We start from the raw sequence: 21,996 nt of genomic DNA on the forward strand, positions 1-21,996 counted from the left end.
TGAACATCATTTCACTGTTCTTTTTTTTTTAATAATATTTCCCCAATATTACTTTTGCACCCTCTCACTCTCTCTCTCTCTCTCTCTCTTTCCTTTCGGTCGGTATCGCTCTCTTTCTATTCCCCTTTCTCTCCTTTTTTTCTACGATATATATATATACCTTTAGCAGGTTTGTTGCGAAGAAATTTCATCGCGCGCGCACACGCGCGTTTTTCTTTTAATACAAAACATAAAAATCATTATCGTCATCGTCATCGTATCATAGATCCAGAGAAAAAGTAACGCTATGTCTTTAGGATCTTAACGAATTCTCCATCCCTGGTAAAACACAGTACGGACAGACAGACAGGCAAACCGACAGACAGACAAGGAGACAGATTAAGACAAGATTACACAGACAAACGGTGGACTACATTGTCGACAGTCGCGGCTTCTTTCCTTCTTTTTTTTTCTTCTTTCTCTCTCCCTTTCTTCTTTCCTATTTTCACAAAACATCTCGTGCACGCTATTTTCTTTTCCCTTCGCATACTTTTTTATTATTTCGCATTCTTCGTCGTTCTATCTCTCTCTTTTTCACATACATACATGCGTACACGATGATCGCGCGCATACGTTCGCACGACTCGCATAAACATTCGCACACTCGCGTGCCAAAAAATTTCTCTTTTTTTTTTAATCATTTTTCTCTACGTTTCTTTTCGTGTCGATGTAGCTCCTTTTCTCCGCTTTGAACACTTTTTTTGGCGAGGTGGGTACCAGACTCTGCCATTTTCTCTCTTTCCGCTAACGATTATTATACAAAATAATTAGAAAAATGTACAAAAATTCATAAAAATAGTAATAGTTACATAGTACAAGTTATTTTTGGGCAATTATAATAGTGTATGTGTGTATGTGTGTATAAGTATGTGTATTTTTATGGGTGAGTGTATATGTATACATGTGACCGAGAAACGAGCATGAAAGTACGAGCCTACTGATAAATTGTTCCAACGAGATAAGTCGGAACGCCGCGAACGACTTCCTAAAGGAGCTTTTTCTCTGTGGACAACCATCCCAATAGAATGTCACGCGCATCAATAATAATTAATAAATATTAATATCGTTGCCTACGTACATATGCACGAGCACCGAATATCCCATTATCGTCGATTATTCAGTTAATGACGCACACACATTCTTTTCATTGTCTAAAACTTATTTTCTAAAATTGGAAATAGACTTTCTAATAATATTGATAATTATTATCTAATCAATCACTGTTATATCTACATATAGAATATGTTTATATAAAAAAATCCATTATCGAATCAAGCTAAAAAAATTTACATTGTACAAGATTATGGCTTACTATTAAATAGTTTTACTATTAAAGATAATGGTAATATAATTTCTTAAAATTTTAAAACAAATTTTTCTACTAAAAATTATTACAATATCACAATATTTTTGAATTAGAATTTCTCCCCCAAATTATTTCTCTTCTGAACGCATTTGTCATTAACAAAATATCGCGTGACAATGATCTATCTTGTGCATGCATTTGACAACAGTGTTCTCTCTTCTGTTCATCTATTATTCGCATTTTTTTCCGTCTTTCTCGTTCACTCTTACATTTACTCTTTCTCACATTCTGTTTTTCGTAAGTCTATACATTTCTTTATATGTACATACATTTATATATACGCATATATATCAGCGCGAAGATGATTTCTGTCCTGCTGCAACCGCATCGTGTTATATTGTGGTCGCTTTAGCTATGAAAAAGCTAGAAAAATTATTAAATATTACCTATTAAATCTCAATAACGCGGGACCCGAAATCTTAAAAATTAATAAAAATCCAAGAATATTTTTCGCAACAAACCGTTGAAGAAAGATCGTGCGAGAAACTTTCGAGCTCTTTTGCGAGGAATATATAATCGATAAAATCTTCAAAAGAGCATCCGATAAAAAATATTTACATCGTATAAGATACGATTCTCGCACAGTGCGATTACAGCAGAACTTATTCTACATTCCGAAACACATATCACGGCCCCTCTCGCTTTTTATATGCCCGTTATATCTTAACGTTATTAATGCCACGATATATATCCTCCGCGCGATTCGAACGATCAGCTGGAGCGAGTGGCCGCGTTCGCAGGAAAAGGAGAGTCCGCGTTCCTTTTGTATTTAACTCGAGATAAGTCCCGTGCTTTATTTATCTGGAATACGAAAAATTGCTAGATATATTTACGCGAGCCAGAGAAATCGCATTTTTCAACGCTAAATGCGCGGGAACTCGGATCGGAGAATACATTCGTCAAATATCACCGAGGTTGATCGTTAACGTAAAGAGGCGTTAACACGATATTTAAAAACGAGCGTTTGTTAAATATGCTCGATAAAAATCGCGACCGATCCGCGACCGCATCCAGAAAAATTCTGAATATCGGGGCGCTGCTATAAGAAATCCTATCATCCTCTCGTTAGAGATCCGTATCTCGTATACGGTGAGCACTAAAGTTTGCCGCTAATCTCAGCAGTATAATTTTTCATCCTAGATTCCCTTTTTCATTATCATTCACGCGCGATTTGACGTTAGTGTTTACCGTATACTAAACACGCTGTTGCGAAAGATCTCGATTGCGAGAATCGTCGCAGCGGCTGCTTTACATTATCGCGCGGGGAATCGCACACAGAAATTTTAATAGTTTTCAACATTCATACGCTGAATTAAACGTGAGACGTACGAAACACGTACACAAGTACATACGCAGCATCACACGAGTTATTTGCACGCCCGATTACAGATCGCTTCCGTTATGCTCGTCTTCGAATTTATTTTTCCCTTTCTTTCTCTTTCGTTTCACGCGAGCACGCGTACAAGCACACGCATAAATATTCCTCGCGCTCTCGGCTAATATATTTATAACAATATTCTGCGACCAAAAAATAAACTCTATTATGTGTTATACGCTAATTAAGCTACGATTATCAAACGATTACGACTACGTTTTACATTTACGAAAGTTCTGTCGACCCCGAAAGAGATATATATGTATTGCGTGAGTTGTTTGGTTTGTTGGCCTGATATGCAGTGGCTCTCGTAGAATACTTTGCACGTTTTCCCTCCCTTTCTCTCTCTCTCTCTCTCTCTCTCGTTTTTTTTTATCAATTTTCTATTAATATTTCCTATCGTTCGTCGGTTTGCTCCGAACGAGATTCGAACGACCGTTTTCGAAGGAAAGGAAGAAAAACGAGGAGTCACTGTCGAAGCGACGATACGTCGTCTTTTTAGCACTCGCGATTCGATCACGTGTATTTATACGTCGATGAGGGTGTGTATGTTATGAGCGGATTTCGAACTTCTTCTTCCGATTAATTGTGAACTATTGTGGTTCTTGTGGAAGGCCAATCACAGTATAAAAAGATCGAAAATTATGCACTACAATGTGGATCTAGATCTTGAAGATATTAGAAAGAAAGTGGATATTAGTCGTAAGGTAAAAAAAATTTTTAGTGATTTTAAAAGTTGTTTCAATATTTTATCAACATTGTGATTATCTCTTCAATTTTAATTTAAAATTATTTTCTTATATTCCTTTTTAATCTTGGATCTTTCGACTCTTTAGAACTAAAATAGTTTGCTCTCAAAAGTCGCTGTATAATATCCCCGAGAATCGAAAAGTCGCTAAGTGAACAGCTAATTCGAAAGATCAATCTAGATCTATCTTTGATCATTAGGGATCGCAAGGATCTTTTCGAATCTAAACGTGCGAGTGGAAGGAAATGCGAAAAGAATTGGAAAAAGGACGCTTGCTCTATTGCTGCTTGAGAATATCCCTTCGATTATTAGATTGTGTTCTCGCTTCTATGCCAACAATGTGTACAAACGATGCTAAGAAGTTAATTGGGTAAATTGAGCATAGTTGAGACAGGAGCGATCAAAAGATATGACCGACAAGGAGTGAAGATTTGCAAAATTAATAGAAAATGTTTCTCGTCTGACAACTGGGATGCAAATGGATCGTCTTCACGATTTCGTCGATAATACAAATTGCACGATTCGTCGATCGAAGAGTATGCGAATAGATGACCGTCTCTCTATGAGTAAATAATACCGCGCTATAGTTAACGATGACGGGAGCTCGAAAATTACATAGTCGCACGATAATATACGATGCGTCTCTATTTCCATTTCACGATATTCTCGTGTCTCGTGTAACATATAGTTTGTACAAATAAAAAATATTTTACATTATAAAATATTCTTATAAAATATAATCGACAATTTATACACACAGTGTATTTCTGTTTATATATTATATAAATTAATAAAGTATTTTTGTTATAATTAAAAAAATAGAGATATTATTTTATAAAATATAATTGTTAATTTATAATATATATTCCGTTTATATATATTAAATTACTTAAATTATTAAAGTTTTATTAAAATTAAAAAGATAGCGATAATGATTTATAGATCGCATATTAATACGAACATCAAGAGTAAACAACAATGTAGCGACAGATAGATGAAAAAAAAAAAGAAGTTTTTTCTATTACTTACTACTAGAAGATATATATATAGATATATTGTGTTGTGAAATATTTGTGTCGTATTTCATTTATTAAATTAATAAAGTACTTGTTAATCAGAAAAATAGATAATCATTTAAAGCGCCTGTTAATACAACTATCAAAAATAATAATTTCAATAACACAAAAAATCATAGATTTAAATAAAATTTAAAAAATAATTTCTCTCTCTCTCTCTGTCTCTCTCGATATATATATATACACATACACATGCACACGCGACCATATAATCCATCGAGCCGACTGTATTCATATAATACATTCAGTGACACGGTGTTTGGTATTACAGTTCCATTATATATGTGACAGTGTAAAATGTTAAAACATGGAGCTTCTGAAAGGATGTATCAGCGATGCTATCATCTCGTACGCGAGAAATATATTAATATAGAGCGCTTTTAATTGCTATATTTAATCGCACAATGAATAATGCGATCTACTGATTATCTACTCTTTTTAAAGTCATTTCCATCATTTCCGTTCACGAAATAAATTCGTGATCACGAATGTGAACACAAAAACAGAGAGAATTACGAAAAATTAAAATTATCGCTTTTCGAAAAATGAGACCCGGAAGATTTACATTTCGCCACGATGAAAAACTAGTAATTACACATGATAATCCCCCTCCTCCTCATATTTTTAAACTAAACATATATATTTCTGTGACATATTTCTTCACTATGTATGTGTGTGCACGATTAATTAAAAATTGTGTACTCTTCGCATTCACTCTCCTGCTTCCACTGTATGCATTCCCTTCTTTTATTCTGAATTTCTCACTCGCGCTGCATGAAATTACTTATTCTGCCAAACAGGCGTTCGCTTTCAAAATCCGCGATTATATCGAACATCAACATGTGCTACTAACATCTTAATTCGATTGACATATTTTAGAAAAAGGTAAAAAATCATCGTCCTAGATTACCGCGTTTCTCTTTCCCCTCGTCCTTACGATGACGGCTCATTCGCATTCGTTCTTACACACACATATATATCCACATCACTTCATCTACATATCGTCCGGTTCCTCCCATAAGATTCTCTCCGTTTTCCCCCGCATTGTCCCGAAAAGCGCAGTGTCGAGAAATTGCGCAAGTATTTTCTCGCACAAAACGCATGATCGTTTATATAAAAAAATATCTAATGCACGAAAAAGGCTGCTTCGTTTGTTCCCCTCGACGCTCTCCAGATCCCGCTCCCTTCGCCCTTTCTCTTCGTCATCGTTAGAGATATCGGTGAGCTGAAAAATGTCAGCGGTTGAAAGCAACATAATTTCTATGGAAATCAAATTTCGCGAGGGGATGGAATCGAGTGATAATACATGAAAGTATCGTTGATCGATCTATAACAGCAAAATTCGATTTGGCGAGACCTTTGAAGACGACACACTACAAAATTTCTCGTAAATGAAGGAATTCTCAGCTATTTCACGAGTAGATACGATTTTGCGACGAGAAATTACGACAGTTTCAACCGCTGAAAAAAAAAAAAAAAAACAGCTCGATTTTCTGCGCGCCTTCGAAAATCTGCTCACCGGATATGTGTGTATGTGTCTTCTCTTTGTCTCATGTACATCCTAGATTTTTTATTATCGAGAATATGTTATTTTCGTAGAGCAGAGTGTTCTATGGGCAAGACAAATTTTTAGAGAAATGTCGTAAAAGATGTTCTAACTTTTCGAACATTTTTCTTGGACATCTGTGTTGTTTCAAATGTAACCGAATTACGATCCGCGATATTTCACGCTAGTCCTATCGATAGTTAATGACTACGACGGCGAATTGGCGCTTTGACAACGAAATCCTATCCTCGTCTGTCCGAAGGTTCCATCCACAAGAGTGTGTATGTGTATATTTGTGTGTGTGTGTGTGTGTGTGTGATCATTATAAATCTTATTTATATAATTATATATAATCGTTATTATTATTATTATTATTATTATTCGTCGCGATTGTAGCATCGAAGGAACGCCTACGTTCATGAGCTAAGATCATCAATCGACCCGACGAGAATCTCTTGATCATCGTCTCGGTGGTCGTAAAAAATTCGCTACTAATTTAACTCGTGTCTCGTAATGGACGCGCGCATCGCGAGTGTCGCGTATTTAATACAAAAGTCTTTCTCGTTTTCTAAGCATATATAGAATACATATTACAATATAAAGAGATTATTTAGAAAAAAGAACTGGTACAAAAAGGACTGGTAGGAGCAAATTGGCTAGCAACGAGATCGTGCGCCGCGTTTTTTTTTTCTCTTAATTTTATTATATATATCCTCCCTGCACTTTTTTTTTTATTTTCTCTACTATAAGATCGCGGGCGCGCTCGTGATTTTTTTTATCATTTTAGTATCTCCATATATATATATCAATATCGATACGCTACTCGCTAGCTGCTAAGGATAATCAATAAATCGGCATCGTGCATATTTTTCTCTTCGAGATTCTTTCTCTCACTCTCTCTCTCTCTCTCTGTCTTTCAAATCTCTTTTTTCATCTTCTTGCATTCATCACTCTCTCTCTTTCTTCCTTCTATGCCTCGTATTCTATAATATGTGTAATCACAAAATTTCAAATATCCTTTGAAAATGTACACGTTAAAAAAACGAAGAGCCTACTACGTTAGTTATCGTCATATCACTCAAATAAAAAGTGACACGTGAGTGTCGTGTGTTCCGTGTGGGTGTATCGCGAATGTATCTATGATTGTGTAATATGCGCGAATATTTTCGCCGTAGCGTATCGTGCATGCATTCCGTATATATGTAATTAATATAGCGATCGATTGTATAAAGAGACGATCTCTTTGTCTCATCGCGAAATTATCGCAAATAGCCTGATCGCACGCAACGACTCACGCTTTCTAAAAGATATTTTGTCACTCGCTATACCCACGGGATCTTCGATGTAATCCCAATGCAATAATTTCGCTATCTCCATCGAATTTCGTCGACATTGGAGCTTTCAAACTTCTCCTCTTATCGAGAGTCGAGTTACATCTTAAATGTGCTTTGAGAAAATATCGCGTCTATTCTTTCTAAAGATTTAAAATATCTCGTGAAAAACGTAACTAATCGTAATAGTTTATCCCCCCCCCCCTTTTTTTTTTGAACATTTAACTTTTAATTTCGAAACTTTATAATATGTTTTAAGTGTTCTGGGAAAATACGATTTATATTTATTTTTTCCTAAAGATTTGAAATATATCTTGTAAAAACATTTAATTAATCGTAAGAGTTTATTTTCTTGAATATTGAATTTTTAGAGTTTCTATAGCCTTTTTCTTTTAAGAATATTTTTTTTTTAGATACACCTTTCATTCTCTCTCTCTCTCTCTCTCTCTCTCTCAAGAAACACGTCAGGAAACGAGACTGACCACGCAAAACACGAGTAAGTATCGTTTGATGTGCAAACGGAGAGAATGTGATATCGATTATAAAGAACTTTAGTTACGACAAAAAAGTAGAAAGCAATCTCAAACTTGATTCATCGAGCAAACGTATGTAATGAATAATTACGTTTCACTCGATGGATATTCCATTAATGTCTAATTTATGCAAAGTTTGTAGGAGGTCAAATAGAAAATTATACAATATATACTCTTGCGGTTTTTTCAATAAAAGTTAATAGAAAAGATAAACGCGCGTAAGTCTATAAATTTTTATTTTGCGAGAGACAAGTAATTTGCCACCCGATTCGATTTCTCGGCTTTGTGACTTATATTTATTAATGAATTATTATGAATTTATTCTTCCAAGAGATGTAGACGTTTTTTTAACAAAGAGAAGAATCGCGTTTCCATGGGACAGATTAGAGCCAGGTTACTCAGAGGTGGGCAAAATATATAAAATACGGATACACACTCACACACATACACATGCGGAAGATTAATAGACATTTTATTAGCGAGCCTGACGGCTCACGCACTGAGAGAAACACATACACACGTACATACAAGCATCCTGAAAATTAGCCCACGTGCGGTGCGATAATCATTCCGATGCGTGGTGGTAACTATATAATTCATTACGTAAAAGTTGCATCTCCGATTTTTTTTCCCGTATAATTGCATATATATAATTTATATATTACAAGATCATAGAAATATTCGTATTCACAATTACACGCTTTAGGACAATATCTATATATATATATATATATAATATATATATATATATATATATATATATATTTATATATAATATCTTAAATATATATATTAAAGATAAATAACAATAAGCCGATTCTACAAATACTTGACGAAATACACGGTTGCGAAACGCTCGCTCTCCCTTTCGACGCGGTACAATTCTGTATATATATGTATATATATATATATATATATATATATATATATATATATGTAAAGAAAAACCGCCCGTGTCATCGCGGGAGTTCCTTTCATTTTCTTTTTTTCTAGTTGATGCAGGTACAGGATTCGCTATAATCGAGGTTTCGTAGAAATTCGAAATAGTATTAAAAAACACGCTACTTTCGCACCTAAGGGACACTATACATTTGCTTTTTTTCATTTTTTCCTCGTATAGGAAGTAATTCGACTAATCGGGCTCACGCCGACCAAATTGCGGGCGTATCGACAATCCCGAGGATGATCAACTCAATTCTCAGCTTCTCTCCGTTTCTCTGTGTTCTACAGATAAGAGAAGATCACTATCATCTAGAAAGGGACAGCGAATCGCTAATACACGGAGGGAGGAAGGGATGGGAAGGGAGGGGTCAGTCGCTTTGACCCAGTTCAATTCCCGGCCCCCCGAGAACCGAGAATCTCGAGATTGAGATTTTCTATCCCGATTCTTTTTCTTCTCCAAGAGCACACCGCGCTCTTCGTTTCGCCCGCCTCTGGGACACTGGGTCGCTCCGATTTTGCTATCCTTTCGCGCGTATCCGTTTTCCGGAATCGTCGCCTTCGAGGAAGGAAAAAAAAAAAAAGAAAAAATAGGGACGAACGTCGTCGTTTTTTCGCGCGCGGTGCACTTCGCTTTCCCTCATTACCATTTTACACAAAATTCATTGCACTACGCCCAGCTGCTCGCTAATTAGCGTACTCTTGTCGCGTTACCTTCACGCTTCAAGAAATTTTCCGTCTAATATTTATTTAAGCTTACCGCTCTGCCTCTCTTTCTCTTGTATATTTACGCACGTCTACTATATATTTTAATAATTCGAATTATACTAACAAGCGCGCGATCGGCTGAGCCGCGAACACAAGGGCGGCCTCGCCTCGCCCTCTCAATATGTACTATAATCGATTAATTAAGGAAATAGACAAAAGAATAAGAAGAAAAAATTTCGTTCGCTATTTTAAAATGCCGAATAACGCAAGGATCCAAAAGACGCGTGATAAATCAGATTACAAAAACGCGATTTTTAGATTTCACACAGTCTTTCGGAATCATTCTCCAAGAATTTAATACACACACAAGAAGACTATAATTTATAAAGTTCTCGCTTTGGACATATATATATATATATATCTCATTTCTGTACTGAAATCTTCGACTGCATTGTCTTAGCGCGATCCCATCGAAGCATCGAGGCAGGATGACATAATCTCCCTTCATCTCGGACAGGTCCGTATCGCGTGAACATTTACCGTCGAAGAAATCTCCAAGATTTCGCGCTTAAGACTCCGTCCGGGCAACAAAAACTGATTGGCGTACGCAACGAGATCGAGAGGTGAATTTCGATGAGGTTTCCGATGCCGACGAAGCTCTCTCTCGTCACGATTTTTTGCTCGACCTTCGAATTTATCCATCTTGAGTCTGCGTGCGCTCGCGCGTGTGTGTAACTGGGAGTGTATCTGTATGTATTATCGATGCATATATACGCATTCCGACGTATTCTATTTCTTTGGTACGTAAGAGAAATATGTCTATAATAATGACTATCGTAATAGCGGCGATAATGATAATAATAATAATAATAGTAATAGTAATAATAATACGAATAATCTTAATCGTAGTGATAAATCGCAGTATATAAATCGCAATATCGATAGTTGCGGAATAATAATATTTCGAACTAATAGTGAGAATCGACCGTCGTCGTTGTCGCGATTGATGCCGACTCCTGTCGTCAACGACGTTTGTCAATTCGCATAATGCAGGAAAAGGCGAAGGCACTCCGCTGCGTCTCTCGACTTCGTCGGAGGCGGATTAAAAAAAAGGCACCTACGCGTTCTCGAAACCGAAATCTCGTTAAACCGGTCCGACGCGATTTCGCGCGCACGTAGAAGAACGGAGAGATGGGCGATGTTCTAATAAAAATTTACAAAATTCATTTTACATTGAGACGCGACAGGATCTGTGTGTGTGTGTGGGTCCGCCCGTCACCTCCCACGTCGGCGCCGTCGGTCGACATGTCGGGCGAGATGTTGGTCTCGATTCTATGTATGTGTGTGTGTCATCTTTTACGCCTGTGTACGTAAACGCGAAAAGGATTCAGTTCATCGGTAACAGCGACTATTAATCTATTTTTTTTTTTTTTCGAAAACTCGAAGAAATTAATTTAAACTTAATTTTAACATCGATTTTATCAGATTCTCAAAAAGTGGAATTATCCACTGTCATCACGTTGAACCAATTAGACACTCACACATACACGGACACATACACATACATACATGTATACGCGTACATATGATCAAGCAAAGTAAGTGATTTTTTTGTAATGTGTAGCTGTCAGCACGATTTTGTAAGAAACTTTTTTTCTGACTCGATCATATATGTATATATATATATATGTGTGCATATCTATATAAAAAGAAAGAACAAAGAGCAAAAAGATTATGGTCGCTTATTTACAAAACGCTATATAAAATTTGTCTAATAGCATCTCGTAAAATATAAGAATAACTTTATTTAAAAAAATAAAAATTAATTAAATCGTACTCGGAAAACGGTACATCAGAGGGTGAGCAAGAGGTGTACGCGGTTTACATTTCTCTCTCTCTCTCTCTCTCTCTCTCTCTTTCTCTCGCATAATGATTCAAACAATATAGGATCCTACGTATGCATCACGCACGTTTTTCGTTTTTTTTTTCCGCGAGATTTTAATTTCTCTCGATAATTATTCTATCGTTCCTCGAGATCACCTCTGTCGCGCAAAGCAAAGCTCGCGAAAAGATGCGTCTCGAGAAAGACCCTACGCAAGGGATCGTGAGAATCGGATTTTCTTTTTCTTTTTCAATAAAAATCCAAATTATATTTTTTATTCCTCTCTCTTAATATTTCTGATTTTCTTCAAAATTAGACGGCACGAGTCCTTGCGTCAGGACTTATCGTCTCGATAGAAAATTTATGCATATAATTACGCTTTATCATTGATGTACGTCTTGTCGATTCTGTGATTACAGATATATAAATCACCCTTCTCTCTTTCTCGACATATTTCTACATTACCTCCATCTCTTACCCTCCATTTCTCTCTTTCTTTCTCTCGCGCGATGCTATCTCCTCGCTCGCACACACCCACACAAAACAACATACACGGACCCCCGCGCATGCAAATACACAGAAACGTTCCACACATACACATGCACTCGCGCAAACTTCTCTGAACTAAGATATTTAGACAAGAATATAACAGCGGTATAAAAAACTTTTCAACACTGAAAAATACAAATCTATCGTAAATGACTACCATTGTTACTCGTTCCTTCCCACGTTTTTTTTTCCTTTTATCAATGTATTTTTTTTTTTTCACGCTCGTCTTTAATTGTACGCACGTTACTTGAACGACAGTAGGTCCACTTGAGTTCGAGTGAACCGAAATCGGCCTAATCGCAACCCCACATGTACGATCGATCACGCGCGTTTCTGATTAATTAGGTACTTATCTTTTCTCTATACCTTCTCTATACACACTCTCTCTCTCTCTTTCTCTCGCTTTTTACTATCGTGTCGCGCGATATCCATTTTTCTAATTTCAATTACATCCCGTTTCTTTTTTTTCAAAGTCTGTCACAATATATTAGATATATCTCAATTGTTATTATCAATTATATATATTAGTGTACTTTTATATATATAATATATATTTAATCTATATATAATTGTCATTATATTATTATATATTATGCTTTATCACACATATTACAAAGGAGGTGAAGAATCACACCTAACATATTATTATTATTTTGTTGTTACTTTTTTGTTACTGGCATACCTCAAACGTTAACTCCGTACTACGGGTATACTTTTGCGGTTACTTTGTTTTTCTATTCATTGCACAGGAGCATTTGATTGTGTGTATGTGTGTGTGTGTGTGTTGTTTGTATATAGTTCGTGTGTATATATGCGCGTACAATGTTACGTCATCAGTGTCGCGGATTTATATTGCTTTTTCTCTGTACTCGCCTTTTTCCTCGCCGCACACGAAAATTCTTGAATTCGAATTTTAGAATCTCTACGATAATCTGAATTTCAGTAAATCTGCCAAGTTGCTTCTGCGGTGAGAAAATACGTTTGAAGGTATTAATCACAAATAATTCCCCGATTTAATTCAAATAAAAAATATATAAAGTGTGAAATTTTATTTCGTATAAAATAAATCTTTCATAAACTTGTGTTGTTTATAAATCGCTGTCAAATGTTATCTCGTGTCACTCATTGCTAGAATTTTCCGGTCGGCGTGTTCTAGCAATGTGTTACAGTGAATCACATCATTCACGTTTTCTTAAAGCGTACATCGAGAGAAAAGAAGTCTGAAATTGCTTGATAATCAAGTAATAAAACAAGGCAGCTCAAACTCTAACTATATAACAGCGCGTTCTTATAAATATCATAAAATACAGCAATTCATTAATTTACAAACTCAAATATTAAATAGAACAGATCCTAATTAGCAAAACGTTTGTTTAAGAAAAGACTCATATCTCACATCTATAAACAATTATGCAAAAATTTCCCCAAAATATCTCGGTCTCGCTATAACATTTCCGTCCAATTTCATTGATCGTTATCCATCAGTAACTTGATCTCGGTCGTGTCCAGCGATTGCATATGCAAATTTCGGCACATTTTTCGTTTGCGAGGGATATTAGAACGAGTGTGTGTGAGATTTCTTTGGAAATGACAATCAACTCATTTAAATATATCTTTCTAATTTTCCGACGAAATATCTCGCGCATATCAAAAAATACGGGCACCTCGTGATTTTCCGTTCTTTCGTTTTTTTTTTTTTTTTTCGATATATAAAAGAAATATTGCGAATGAAAAATATTCTCTGAATAAAATTGGACGTTTTTGCCGTAGAGACACGAGTTGTGAAGGGTTTAACGCAAGAATCTCTTGAAGTTTCTATTTTACAAAAATTCTCAAGAGTGATCCTTTAAAATTATATTTTACAATTTCCGTCTGCTCAAAAACTAACTTTATATATTTATGCTATATCTTGACATAATTTTTATTTCTATAAATACGAAGGAAATTTATTCCCGCGTACTTTGGTTTTACGCTTTTGTTGCACCAAACCCTTGACTTTTTGAAAAGTTTATCCGGCGATGGCTTAGAATAAAGATCCGCGGGAACCGACGTAGTATAAATTACAAATTAACGCGAAAGAAATTAATCCCTTTGATGATTATAGACATAATAGTGAGCGTATTTCCCATCTCCAAATTTGGGATATATTGATAATTAGATTGAATCGAGAATCTATTATGTCGTGGTAAAGAAAAAATTTTTTTGTAAAAATTCGAAATACATGATCATCGTAATTATAGTTTTTCGCATTGCTTGAGCGGGATCATCTTAGTCGATTCCCGAGAATCTCAAGGCGAGTGTCGACACGTCATACGCCTTTAATACGGAATACATCTAACGTTTCTTTCCTCCTTCGTTGCGGCTTAAATATCGCTAGCACAAAAATAAGTGTTTCGCGCAAAGAGGTATACGATGCCGGGATAAAGAATAGGAGAATATTAATCGAAGGGAAGAATGGGATCGAAAGGGGATTGGAACCTGCGAAACGACCCGAGTACACACAGTGAGGTTGAACATTTAGCTAGACATCCATAGAGACACGACCGTAGCTCACAGTGTAAGGAACGCGCATGTATGTGTGTATACGCGTGTGCGAAGAATGTGTTTGTGATTTAAAAAAAGATTGCACATTCGTGAAGATCTTTACGATTTCCTCGTGCACCTGCGTGTGACACAAAAAAGATTACATACTTGCGTTTATATTTTGTGTATATGTGTGTGTAGAGTAATTTAAAAAATAAAAAATCGTGTACTCGAGGCTAAGTCTTTGCAATTTGTAATTGAGTATGTCTATTACGTGTGGGTTTTTAAGTCAAGACTAAGTGTAATTAATTCGCGTGTATGCGCGTTCGCACTACCGGAACAAGGTCCGAAGCGACGTTCCGCGATACGTCTTGTTCTCCTTTCCCTCGCTCACTCATTTCTTTTTTTCGCGCATTTTATCCATTTTTTGAACATTATAGAAAAATTTGTCTAGAAAAATCGGTCTCGGTCCTCGTCCAAGTACTCGCTCGTTCAAGTATTGGAACATGACGCTACTCTCTATATATAATATATATTTATATGTATATAATATGTATATATCAATATATATATAATTTTTTAATTATCAATTGATTTAGGTGAATTGGTACCTAGGTAAGTTTTGCTACACAATTATATCGATCGATTAGTGGAGTGTGCGTGTGTGTGTCTTTTTTGTATGTGTATGTATATGTGTATCCTTTCTACGTGTACGAGCGGGTGTGTATGTGTGTGTGGCCGCGCACGAGCGTCCTCGATCTCGTGTGTTCGCGAAAATTGTGTGGGTTGAGAAAATTTTTCGCCTAATATATATGCGCCGGTCGCGTGCACACGCGCACAAATAATACCGGCGTGCCTTCTCATATATATATATAAATTTGTCCGCGATAAATACACGCGATATGCCCCATCGCGGCTCGTGTTTTAATTTCTTTAATCTCCGCATGTGCCGCACAAGATTATGCCGCTATCTTTCCCTTTCGCTCACTCCCTTTCTCTCCTACTCATTCTTTCTATCTTTCTCTCTCCTCTTACTTTCTCCGGTCTATTCTTTTTCTTCTTCTTCTTCTTCTTCTTCTTCTTCTTTTCTGTCTCTCTTTCTTTCGTACGATTTACGAGAACGTTTTACATTCTCGTATGTAAAATTGCACTAACTAACTGTTCGCATTCATCTTTTCATCTATTTCTCCTTGTGTTCTTTACTCCCTCCCCTCAGATCGCATTCTCTTTCCAAGTCTCCCTCGTATGATCTCCATTCTCCGTTTCGCATTGATTTCAATTTTTGTCGAGTGCGTAAGAAAAAGGTCAATTGTGTCTATTTAGAATATTGCGATAATAACGGATAGAAAAATTCAATGTATTTGCTCTATATCAACTAATTTATATGTGTACAATTATATATCCCTATATAATGGTTGCCCTTTTAGCCAATCTCTTTCCGTTCCCCAAAAACCTTTACCGCATTCGACGAGTCGTGGTCGAGGTCTTCCTGCTTCTATCCTTCGCGGTTTTATTTGTCGCTCATTTTATCCGTTGTTTCTCTCAAGTTCGTCGCCTCAACAGATCGACACAACTTTCGTCCCAATGTTTAATCGCTTATACCTGTCTCCCTTCTCTCTACTCCTCGCATTCCTCATTATCTTATTGGTTTTTCTTTTTTTTTCACTACACGCGACTCCTGTCCACATTGAACACACGTTTTCGTGAGTCGAATAACATATTTTTTTTTTTTGGACGAAGGGACGGAGGGTCGTCGTTGAACGCGGCCGCTTCTTACTAGCCTTCGCACTTTATATATGATAACGCGGTTCTCCCCGCACGCGCGCGGTGCCTTAATAAACGCCGCCTAATCTCTAACACGGCGAGACAAGATATATACAAAAAAGAGTACCAAAAAAATAAATATATATGTGTATATATAGATGTGGAAATTACACTTCTTTTTTTTGTCCCTTCCTCGTTAGAGTCACACGCGACGTGATTCGCGATCCGTTGATCGTATAATCGCCTATGTACGTGTGTGTGTGTGTGTGTGTGTCGTGCTGTGTGTACATACATGTTTATATATTGAGGATTGCACGAAGTCCGATACGTGTGCAGAAGAAGAGTATTGCGAGAGAGACTCGTCATGCGAGGTTAAACTATGTCTTCCGACTGCTGCTGTTGCTACGTACAGAATGTGGCTTTATTTTTGTCATCTACGAAGCGGAACACACAACGTTTGCATACTAATCTCGAGCACAACGCTTCCCAGCCCTCAACCTTTGACCGTCTCGAAAAAGAGATACTGTCGACCAAATGACCCGGCTATTGTCAAAAGTATTGTGTGAGACTCTTTTGCATAACAAAAGTGTCACTCGAAGGTGACCAACATCCGGTATCTAAGCGCTAAACATGCTCGCTCTCTCCCTTTCTATTGTTTAGTTATCAAAAGTATCCTACCTAGTTATGTACCAAAGATATCGTGGCCGGGATATTTTCGATTCTAATGACGTCGAATCGGTTTGAGAAGCTGTATTTCGTGAGTAAAACGAGTCAAAAAACCCCATCGATCAAATCTGCCCGGGTCACTGTCGAATTCGGCATGAGAACGCGCGTAAGGAAGCGTTACGCTTAAAATTACAGAGATTTTCCGATTTGCCCAAGAGACTCGTTATACCGAAATCATCGAGAACATAATCTGCGATAAACACGGCGTCTCGATCGAGGTGAGAGCTCGTTCGCTTTCATTCTTCCTCTATTTGAACTACGGCAATTGCGTTTGATTATATACACCCAGCAAAAAAGTTCGTTTATTTTCAAAGGGATTAAGAAATGTGCACACTCGCGGTCGCGATTAATAAACGTCAGTTAATTGATTAATCTTGGTTAAAAGAGGGAGGTTCGGTATGTATGTACAGGGAGCGACAACATACGACTCTATATAATATACGAATCTATTAATAGTGTTCCACGCGAAACGCGACCCTTCAAGACGCGCCGCGACACTTTCCAATCATCTATCGGACGTATGAAGAGAATAATTAGGTACGATCATTCTAGATATATCGCTGATTCAATTTCCCGTTTATGCGAATCACGATTTTTATATCGCTACTTTGGTATCGAGAAACGATATCCCCTCCCCCCTTCTATCCTAGAAAAGATCCGCGCGGTACGCTGCTCGTTTTCCGAGGAAGAGAAACATACGAGATAGACGTGGATATTCGATACGTTCCACTTATTATCGAACATTGTCGGAGAATCGCGCATGCATTTCATGGATATTCGCGTTCGTTAATCGTCTCTCGTGAGAATTGCGCAGAGAGTGATCGTTTATTGCACATAAAGTAATAAAGTCAGACTGTAAAATTTGTCCTATACACTCTCGCGCATTTTATTCCACTTTCTCCCCGAACGAATAGCGGGCCGATTTTTTTCCGTCTGTCTCCGATTCTCTCTCTTTGCGGACGCGCACGCGAGATTCGCTTCATTTCCCGCGAAGGCTTGTTAAGATTGCTCGCACCGGTTTTGGGAAAATATTGGCAGAGAATCCGATACGGCTAGACTAGGCTAGACAGGCCCGGACAACATCCAAAGCATGCGCGCGCGCATCAAAAATTGAACTACATCATTTTCAACGGTTTCCGTTTACAACCCTTCTTCTGTCGTCTAACAGTGACATTTTTTTAAACCCTCGGTTTCCCCGTCATTTATGCTTCTTCTTCGCGTTTGTTTTCCTCTATACTATCTCTTTCTCACTTGAATAAGTTAATTAGTAAAAAATCATTTTCTTAAGTGCCTCCCTATGAGCGCGCGGTTGTCATCCGCACGAAAAACGCATTACACAACGCACCTATGTAACATATTTTTAATAAGTTCTTAATAACTAGAGGAGACTGTGTGTGTGAGATACAGAGAATTACCTAATACACAGCGGTTTGAAGCGTGATTTTTTTCATTATCGATTAACATCCAATGCGAACGATTCGCCTCACTCGGTATCGTTTATCCTCTCTCTATCATTCTCTTCCGCGTTTTTTACCATCGCTCGTCACCTACGCGTATCCGATCTCGCGCTTGTCTCTCTCTCTCTCTCCCTCTCTCTCTCTGTTTCTTGCACTCTCACTACCTCACTCTCATTTTTTCTCTCCTTTTTTCGCACCCTCTTTCTCTTTCACTCATTCATTCTGACAATTCATTTTCGCGTCAGATAAGATATCCGCGATTCTTACAAACATTCATCGCGCAAAGATCACTAATTCAGAACTTTCGCTGAGAAAATACGGGTTTCGTTCATCGAAAAATTATTTGCCTTCATCCACCCAGATTGGAAACCAAAAATTCCGCTAACCTGGGTAAATGATATAAGCAGGAACTCTTCCGTTTTTCTCTCAATATGCGACATATTAAACCCGGAAGAGACGATTCGCGGCGGATTAAGACGCACGAGGCGAATCCGAATCGCAATCACGCTGCTGGCACGATTTCGATAAATACTCGAGGAGAATCGAGCAACGATCGGTGCCGATGGCGCTAGGACGGCGCCCCCTCACTCACTATAGCTCGCTCCTCGAGAGACTCGCGGTAACTAAGATATTCGATCTCTCGGACAGAACCGGTGCATTTTACAGCGCAGACAGATAGGATTATACGTGTACGAGTAATTGATATACTGAGAATCCGTGTCCGTTCCTTTTTGAATCCTGTGTCTCGGTGTATATCTCTTTTCTTCTTTTTCTTCCGACTCGACGATATTGACTTGGCGTGGTTCCGATCGTTCTCTCTCACTCTCTTTGTTCCGACTGCCTTCCGCTGAATGCCCGACAAAGTTTGATCCGACGATGACATCGGTGCGGTCGTTCACATCAGAAAATCATTACGGATGTGAGATCAAAGATCGGAGCGACGCCGATAGTCTGCATCGACTGGCGGGCAGCAGCGACTGGTTTCTTCTTCCGGTATAACCGGTATAACTTGAAGTAGTAGCACAGTGGAGTAATAGTAGTAGTAGTAATTTGTAGTAGAATAGTAGTTGTGGTAGTAGTAGTAGTTATAGTAGTAGTAGTAGTAATAGTGGTAGTAGAGTAGTGGTAATACGTGACGATCGAGTGGTAATAGCGTAATAGTAATAGCGGTTTTGAGGCTGTGTTCTTGTTGTAGGTAAATAAGTAAGTAATATAAAGAGGGAAGAGCGGGGGGAGGTGAGGGTTGGTTGGGGCACGTGAGGGGAGGGTGGGAAATATTGGTAGAGGTGGTAGTTAATTAGCTAGGGCTGCGAGATAATTAGGGACAACGCAGCTGGGGTTAACACCAGCGAAAAGGCACGGCTCGAGGCCGATCCGCGCCCTCCTTCACCAGCGGCTTGTGGAATTCCCGACCAGGGCGGGAGTGGATCGTTGCCCAGCAATGTTCGCAATAGTACTGAAAACCGAAAATATAATTAGACAGTCTCTTTTTTTCTTGGTTTATAAATATAATGAAAAAAATATTTTTTATTAATTAAATAAAATTTATTTATTAATTTAATAAAATACAATATTTATAGCTAAGAACTAGCAATAAAATTTTTTATTTAATCAGTTATGCAAAAATTATAATTTTAATTTTGAAATGCACGAAGAAGATAAAATGTGAAACTTGAATTTAACGAAGTTGCGCTTTGACATTCATATGGAAATCTTAAAACTTTAGTCTTGGATTAATCGAAAATTTGAGTCACACTTTCACTTTATAGCGTTTTCTTTTTTATTATTTAGTAATAACAATGAGTTGTATGTTAGAAAAATGGTAACTGAAAGAATACCTGTAGGCAGGTGACATTGGCGCAGAAAAACGGTGCGAATTTACCTCCGCAGCGCTGGCCTTGACATTCGTCACACATTTGATCGTCCAAAACATATGGTTTGACTTCGACCTGTTCGAAAAAAAAAAAAAACTTGATTAATAAAAGAGAGCGAATGAAAGCGTTCAGAATAAGAAGAAAGCAAGCTCTTGTGATTTGTAAAAAGTAATTGTAAATAAATAATAAATAATCTAACACAAAAAAGATCACATATTTGCTTTTTCCATTCGTGTTCTAAATTATCGTTATTGTACCGATCTTATCCATTCAAGTCCTCTTATAGTAAAAAAAAGATACGAATAACTAGAATTTTTCTACATCCGTACCCTTTTGTCAATATCGCCGTGTTGCAGCTGTACGAATCTGGCCGAGATGGCAGCTATATAGCTTTGCTGATTACTGAAGGCAACCCGGCCGGCTCCTTTGGGATACTTGAGCTCGGGATCGGTATCGATGCCGGCGTAACACACACCGCCGTAAAGCCGATCCATAATCATGGCGAGCTCGACGGCCTTGAGTGGTCGCGGTACCCCGCCAACGAAGACCGTCTTTCGCGGATCGAGCGGCATGGAGGCGTCCAGCACGAAATCAGCGTCGCTCAATCGCCATGGTCGGATTTGCACGGGCTTATCCTTGATCGTGGGCGAGCTCACACATAGGTAGAGTTTGTCCTCATCCTGGATACAGGCGTCTATCAACTGCTGCACCGAGCCCTCGTCCTGAAATATCGAATAACATCACATGAAATTTAAGTAAATCTTCTATAACCAGTTCAAGCGTCTCTGTAATAACGAAGATGAGGAGAGCGAAATAACTTGAAAACATCGTATACGTATATACCTGGAAAAGCAGGAACGCGTAGCCCTTCGGTGGGAAGTAGGATTTGCTCTCTGCCTTGTGTGGCCAATCTACGACCAACGGACCGAAGCGGCGAAAACTGGCTGTGATTTCATCTGTCATAAAAAAATGCACATATATGTATAATCTTATCTACACAATAATGATTCCATCGTACCAATATGATCAAAGTACCTTCGTCGATGTCAGGTGGCAGTCCGCCGACGAAGACTTTCCTGGAGAAACGTTCGCCGGTTTCGCTACCCTGGCTGTGCGGACTGCTCCGGCTCGGCGATGAAAGCGGCGCCGCTTGGGATGCCGTTATTCCGCCGCCTACACCGACGCCGACGCCGACGCCGACGCCGACGCCAACCCCGACACCGACCCCGACGCCGACGCCATCCAACTGACTCGGCGCATTCGGATCTTCCAGCAAGGTGCCACTTTGCTCCTCCAGACTTGGGAAGAACGGGGATTTACCTGAAAAGTAACGTTTCCACACGTGAGTGATTTTGGATTCGCAAAATAGTATTTAACGATGCGTGTAAATCATGTTAATAGGAGATACGGTTTACTGAGATGCGTTAACAAACAATTAAGGAGGAAAAAAGCTTAGAATAGCGTGCAAGAGAAAATAATTGGTAGATAATAAATACGAGGTTTTATGACGATGTATTGTATGTACTTTCCTCGCCTCGATAGGACGGGTGAATTTTAATA

At 38.0% G+C, this 21,996-nt stretch overlaps 1 protein-coding gene across 1 annotated transcript in view; it reads right to left on the reverse strand.

Moving 5' to 3' along the window:
* Positions 1–82: 82 nt before the first annotated feature.
* Positions 83–21,996, reverse strand: part of Orb2 (orb2) — a 139,164-nt gene continuing 117,250 nt past the window's right edge. Inside the window, exons 4-8 of the mRNA XM_070299342.1 lie at positions 21,472–21,756; positions 21,280–21,392; positions 20,766–21,158; positions 20,401–20,511; positions 83–20,018 (exon numbers count right to left, since the gene is read on the reverse strand). Coding sequence (XP_070155443.1) covers positions 19,902–20,018; positions 20,401–20,511; positions 20,766–21,158; positions 21,280–21,392; positions 21,472–21,756 — 1,019 coding nt within the window. The 3' untranslated portion in view covers positions 83–19,901. The remainder of the gene's footprint in view (positions 20,019–20,400; positions 20,512–20,765; positions 21,159–21,279; positions 21,393–21,471; positions 21,757–21,996) is intronic.

The sequence above is a fragment of the Polyergus mexicanus genome, unplaced genomic scaffold (assembly GCF_030449975.1).
Source record: "Polyergus mexicanus isolate NDT 795.1 unplaced genomic scaffold, iyPolMexi1.0 SCAF_7, whole genome shotgun sequence".
In the NCBI taxonomy this organism is placed as follows: Eukaryota; Metazoa; Arthropoda; class Insecta; order Hymenoptera; family Formicidae; genus Polyergus; species Polyergus mexicanus.